This window comes from Anneissia japonica, unplaced genomic scaffold, assembly GCF_011630105.1.
Source record: "Anneissia japonica isolate Jap-2015-1 unplaced genomic scaffold, ASM1163010v1 scaffold288232_len28065_cov107, whole genome shotgun sequence".
Lineage (NCBI taxonomy): Eukaryota > Metazoa > Echinodermata > Crinoidea > Comatulida > Comatulidae > Anneissia > Anneissia japonica.
In genome coordinates, this window is record NW_022682665.1 from 21,203 (window position 1) to 28,113 (window position 6,911).

The 6,911-nt window shown below is 42.9% G+C and overlaps 1 protein-coding gene across 1 annotated transcript; it reads right to left on the bottom strand.

Moving 5' to 3' along the window:
• Nucleotides 1-5,300: 5,300 nt before the first annotated feature.
• Nucleotides 5,301-6,606, bottom strand: LOC117107343 (paraneoplastic antigen Ma3 homolog). The gene is made up of 2 exons (XM_033249030.1): nt 6,258-6,606; nt 5,301-6,147 (listed from the first exon to the last, which is right to left on the bottom strand). The coding sequence occupies exons 1-2, from the start codon at nt 6,604-6,606 to the stop codon at nt 5,321-5,323; spliced, it is 1,176 nt and encodes a 391-aa protein (XP_033104921.1). The 3' UTR covers nt 5,301-5,320.
• Nucleotides 6,607-6,911: the final 305 nt, after the last annotated feature.

The window sequence follows — 6,911 nt, forward strand, 5'->3', positions numbered from 1 at the left end:
GATATATATATGTAGCCCTTCTTGTTCAATCAAATGAATAAATGGTCTCCAAATAAATTTATATTTACTCCGGAAGTTTATTCAATCGTCATTATAGAAATCTAAAAAGAGCCAGTCGTAGAGGTCGGATTAAACATAAAATTCGAATTAATAAACGATGGAAATTGAATAGAGTTCTTATCGATGCGCTAGAGATGTGACAAGTAAGTAAGGAATGTGGGTATAGGTCCATGGGACCTTGGTGGTGGTCACTCTTAATGAGAAAAACAGTTAAATTATTACTTTAATGGAAGAGGGTTCTATGTATACTGGTTCCCGTATTCATTGGGGTTACACCCTCCCCTCTCTAATTATGCATTGTCCCCAATGCGGCAATTGCTTTCCCAATGTTAGTAACAAAAACGTAAAAAGATGGGTTGCCTAGGTTGTCATACTGTAACCTGGCTGGTGGTCTGCGCTGTCTATTTGGACGGGTGGATGTCGTCTCTCCTCTCAAATCGTCATCTTCAGGGTCTTCATCGATTTGATTATCACTTGTCAGAGCTTCAGTGGTCGAAGGTTCATCAGTCGACGTTGATAACATGAGTAAGTCATCAACGAAGTTGGTTCTGGTTGAATGGTGATCGGCTGCAAAGTTTCTAATGTTTGTCGGGTTAGAATGTTATCTTCGGAAATTGGAGCATTGCAGTTTGTATCGGCAATACCATCTACAGTTACCTCATTTGCTGTTGGTTCATCGTGTGCGTTATCGGCACATGATGAAGTTACAGGAGCTTCTTCTATGGCATCCACTGAGGTTTCTGGGGTGACATGTCCTAAATTAAGTGGGACAACACCGTCATCATCAACACCATTTCCATGGGCGACACCATCTTTATTACACATTCCATCTCCAATACCAGATACAATATCTGTATCTCGCATTGGCCCATGCGTGCTCTCTACACATGAGACAAATCCGGGTGTAATATTTTCTGGATTATCAGCAATACATTCGGTTAGAGGCGTGCTGCTCACAACTTCAATATTTTTGATCTCCTCAGGAGGTTCTCCCTGGTCTGTCAAAAGCCGGATTAGTGATCGAGGAGTGAATGGAGGAGAATCAACATTTAGGTGTGACCTAAATATTATGCTAGAAGGGGTAGTCGGTTGAACGGGTGAGGTTGGTAAGGCTTGGTCACTATAGTCAGGTATTGTCGGTGTACTTGGAGTAGGATCAGAGACATCAGGTTGGATTGGATCATAAGATGTTTTAGAAATATCGTGTTGTGGACCGATAGCAAGGTTGTCTACCGGGGCCTGGCACACGATTGCATCAGAGGTGTCACTTTCTTGGTCACATACAGGTTCATGATGCCTAGTCACCACAGGTACCTGTACAACTAAATCGTCATCGCTATCACTCTCACTGTCACTTTCTTCACTATAAGAGGAAGAAATGCTACATGGTGGTTTGGGATGAGATCTGGTTCTCTTAGCAACATTTTTAGGTTTCGTAGACGGAGTTGGCTCAACCACAGTTAAGTATCCAATTGGCAGTAGATGATCTCTGTGTAGTGTCTTTACAATCTTATCACCCTTTTCTTGTGACAGTCTGTACACTGGCAGATTAGGTAATTTTTCGATTACTACATACGGTTGTGAGTTCCATCTGTCTGCTAACTTGTTTTTTCCTTTTAATCCTAATTTCTGATCATCACCCTGTCTCCAGCTTTCAATTCAGATGATGTTATGCGAATTTTGTTGTCGTAACGATGTTTGTTGGCAGCAGCATGCTTCTGGGCTTCCACTCTCGCCACTTCGTATGCTTTCTGTAAGTCTTGACGAAGTCCCTTTACATACTGGACATGGTTGGTATTAGACTGACCATCAGGGTTAATACCGAAACAAACATCGATGGGTAGCCTTGCCTCTCTGCCAAACATCAGATAGTACGGCGAAAATCCCGTGCTGTAGTTCTTGGTGCAGTTATAGGCATGCACTAGAGCTCCTATGTGTTTGCTCCAGTTGACTTTTTTCTCTGTCTCCAAGGTTCCCAGCATGTTTAGCAGTGCTCTATTGAAACGTTCTGGTTGGGGATCACCTTGTGGATGGTACGGTGTAGTGTGGGATTTCTGTAATCCGAGCATTGTTGTAAGCTGGTGAATAACTTTACTCTCGAATTCAGGTCCTTGATCTGAGTGTAGACGTTTTGGAAGTCCATAGTGTTTAAAATACTGCTCCCAGAGTACCTTAGCAACTGTTCCAGCAGTCTGGTCGCGTGTGGGGAACGCTTGTGCGTAGCGAGTGAAGTGATCTGTAATAACTAAGATAGATTTCTTACAACTGGAGTCCGGCTCTAATGATAGGAAATCCATGCACACGAGTTCCAATGGTCCATTGGTCTTGATGTTGTGGAGAGGAGCTGACTTCTGAGGAAGGGCTTTCCTTGCCAAACACCTAACACAGTGTCTGACCCAAGCTTCAATGTCGGCTGCCATCTTCGGCCAATAGAAACGTTCTCTTGCTAATGCTATCGTTCGCTCGACCCCAAGATGTCCTAAGTCGTTGTGTAGCATTTCAATGGACTTCTGTCTATAATCAGCAGGTAGTACAAGCTGTTTCACATGTGTATTGTCAGGTCGTACCACGGTCCTATATAATACGCCATCATGAATTTTAAATCTATGGAATTCTCGTAATATTTGTCGCAGTTCTTTACCGTCATTCATGGTTGGGACGGGCTTCCTCCCAGAGGATACTCCGTTCCGTACCGTCAAAAGGATCGGGTCTTTCATCTGTTCCTCCTTCCAGTTGATAGGAAGTTGGTTGATAGTCGAAGTAAACTCATTTGGTATACCATCTTGGTTTATACCCAAGCAATATGCGTAAGGTGTAAAATCTTGATTGTTGTTCTTTTTGCAAGTTGTGTTTACAGTAACAATGTGACGGGCATAAATTGCTTCCATGACATCTTTTGAACAAACTTGAAGTCTGTCCTCTAACTGACCCTTAATGCACTGTTGATCGGTGAGGTCTTTTAAATCATAGTCGTCAGATTTTGGTCTTCTTGACAAAGCATCCGCGTCTTGATTGGTGCGTCCAGGTTTATATTTTATTGTAAAGTCAAAGTTGGACAATGCAGCAAGCCATCTATGACCAGTAGCGTCTAACTTGGCACTTGTCAGGACGTAAGTCAGTGGATTATTATCAGTTAGAACTGTTGTTCCTTTAGCATGGTACAGGTAGTCTTTAAAGCGGTCAGTGATAGCCCATTTTAAAGCTAAAAACTCTAGTTTGTGTGCAGGGTAATTCCTTTCACTTTGGATCAAGCTTCTGCTCGCATAGGCGACTGGCTTTAACTTTCCTAGCTTTTCTTGACAGAGGACTGCTCCAAGTCCATCCCGACTTGCATCTATGTGAAGTGTAAATGGTTGTGTGATGTCCGCATAAGCTAAAACGGGTGCAGAGGATAGCATGTTTTTCAAAGTTTGGAATGCTTTCTCACACTCATCTGTCCATGAATCAGCAAAAGGATCCGATGCTCTTTTTAAATCCACTTTCCGACGGTTTTGTTTAGGTGTTCTACCTCGTTTTGGCGCATACCCATAGCCACTGGATAGGGCATGAAGAGGATTAGCAATCCTCGAGTAGCCTTCGACAAACCGTCTATAGTAACCCGTGAGTCCAAGGAAACTTCTTAGTTCCTTTGCATTGGTTGGTCGGGGCCATTGCTTAACACAGGATACTTTTTCTGGATCGGTTTTTATTCCAGCCTCACTGACTATGTGGCCTAAATATTTCACGGATTTGCAAAAGAATTGGCATTTCTCCGGCGAAACTTTCAACCCATATTCATTAAGACGGTCAAGTACCTTGATAAGACGTACTTCCATTTCTTCGGGAGTTTTAGCAAATACGATCAAATCGTCCATGTATACAAGAACTTCCAAATAATTCAACCCAGACATACATGTTTCCATCAATCTTTGGAATGTAGCTGGTGCGCCCTTAATACCTTGCGGCATCCGTTCGAATTCATAGAATCCTACCGGGCAAGTAAAGGCGGTACGCTCTTTGTCTTCTTGTTTCATAGGTATCTGGTAAAATCCGGATTTTAAATCAATTACAGAAAACCAACTAGATCCGCTTAAGTAGTCCACAGCATCTTGAATTAATGGTACGGTGTACTGATCGGGTAAAGTTCTTGAGTTTAGAATTCGATAGTCAACACACATACGGAGGCTTCCGTTCTTATCCAGTAGTTCTTGGATGTGTTTTTGCAGATCTTGAAGATCACTTGGCGACACTCTGCGTGTGCGTTCACGGAAAGGACTGTCATCAGTGAGGTTAATCTGGTGTTCCGCATGCTTGGTGAGTCCTAGGTCCCACTCATGCTTAGCAAATACATTGGATCTATGTTGAAACTTTGCCAAGATGCTTTCTTTTATTTCCGGTGGTACGTCAGATCCCCACTTGAACGGCAAGTCAAGTACAGATTTATCCGTTGGACTAACTGACACTGCAGTCACACCACAAGTAGCATCAATATGGTTATCTACGTCTACTAAAGAATTTAAAGAAATGAAGTCAGGAAGGGTAGCTTCCGCCAGCGGAGCACCTTTAGCAATAAAAATGTCAGAATTGGTTGAGTTGGTAACGTCAATATTAACTTTTGTAGTCGAAGTGCTTGCAATCTCGGTTACGCATGATAATGGTAACAGACCTCGACGATGTCCTCTTTTGAGCGCATCTATCACTACTACTTTCGGAGCACGAAGCCGGTTTCTTAAAGTTCCTTGAAGTCGCTTGGTTGCGCCAGCAGGAATGGTAACAGCAATTTTGTTTCTAACTATCCCAAGTTTTCCTTCTTTGCCCAACCGCACCTCCTTCTCGGCCTGTCGATACAGTGTGGCGCACCATGGATGAATTGGGAGCTTCTTCAAGTAAAGATTGCCAGCATCTTTCTTACATTGGCTTCGAAGATTGTTGAATAGACCAGTATTGGTACCAATGATGACCTGGTGCTGCGCCTGTGGATTGTCCTTAATAACTAAAGTTAATGTTGAAAATTGGTGCTGGGTACCAGCAAATGATTTATTAAAGCCTAATCTAATCTCGGTCCAGCCGAGGTATGGAATGACGCCTCCACCACCATGCCATAGTACTAAATCAGAGAGAGGGTTAAGTTTTCTCTTTAAAGTGTTGAAGATGGTTTCACTAATCACAGTAACTTGTGATCCACTGTCAAGTAAGCACGGGTGACGTATTCCATTAATATAGCATTCGGCAACAATGCTCTCTCCAACCAAACCAGGTGGAATATCACAAGAAGTCGGAGCTAATGGCTGTCTTCTGGCATCTGATTGCTCCTCCTCAGGTGCCTTCGGTCGTTTCCCTGCTGGTTCATTGCTATAAGTTTCTGGTTTACCAACTCCGGATTCGGCGCATTACGGCAGCCTCTTCTCATGTGTCCTTCTTCCCCGCACTTGTAACAAAAGTACGATCGAGTAGACCTATTTTGATGTTGTGGTGCTGATTGTTGGTAACTGTGTACCATTGGGGATTTCAACAATATTTTTTCCAGCCGGCTTAGCCTCTCTGCGATTCCCTCCTCTTTTGCAGCTTCTATCTTGGCCACATGCGCATTTCGGGCTCCAATGGCCTTTGCCTTCTTATTTTTTCCAGAGGATTCCTCCTCCCATCGGCGCACTTTGCCTAATAACGTCAAGTAGGTTGGTAGGTTACTTATCTGATCTCGCAGGTGAAGATCGACAAGAAGGAGTTGGTCGAATAATGTGCCTTTCAGGAATTGTTTTAAAAGAGCCTGGTTGGCGCTTTCGGCTTTGACACCTCCCTTTCGCACAACTTGCCGTAAAGATGTCTGCAGTCTTGAAAGATATTCCGATGGTTTTTCACCTGACTGCTGATCTAAACCAATAAACTGGTGAAATAGTTCTTCACCTGAGAGTGTTGTGCCAAAGACTACCTCTAATGCTTCTAAGTAGTCGTTGGCAGTTGCTGATGGTTTTTCCCTCTTGAGATCATCGATCACGTCTAACGCAGGTGACCTCAGAGCTTCCCGTATCCTCCTCTTTTTCTCTGACTGAGGAACATCAGACTCCTCTATCAAAGCTTTTCTTGGGCCCTCCAGACGTGGTATGCATCCTCATCTTTAGACTTGTCTGCACTGCCAGAAAACACACGCAGTTTTCGATAGTTGTTGCCCAAAGATAACTTTGAGAGATCTACTGAGGTGATGCTGGTTGTTGCTGCACTTTCTGTTTCTGCTGGTTTAGGTGTGACTGGCTTAGGCGTAGGCGTCTTCTTTAGAATGATTGTCTTTAATTCAACATCTTCTTCATCGTCGGCTACAAGTATTTTGGCGGAGACATTCAAATCAGCGACCGGCACTGATAACTTCGCCAGCACAATTGTCTTCTGCCAACCATGAACATCAACTTCTTCTCTTCTTTCTATTTTTTCGACTGGAAGAGCACCACATAAACACTTATATATCCTTGCGGTATCTATTTTGGTCTTCCTGCTTACCATCAATACGCTCCGCTCCACAGGATATTTTTCTTCCTCGCACCATTCTATCCCATAAGTTTGATAATCTGGCATCCTCGTACACTGGCTCTATTTTCCAGAATTCCACTAATCACAATTGACGATTGGTAGCTTCCCGGACGAGCCCCCAATTTGTAGCCCTTCTTGTTCAATCAAATGAATAAATGGTCTCCAAATAAATTTATATTTACTCCGGAAGTTTATTCAATCGTCATTCTAGAAATCTAAAAAGAGAATATATGCATGTATAACACGTAGCACAAAATAATACATTAACAATATTGTATTCCAATCCATGGTACAATCAAAATTAACGGGTGAACAAAATATGAATCTATTCATATATGAAATCGCTTCAA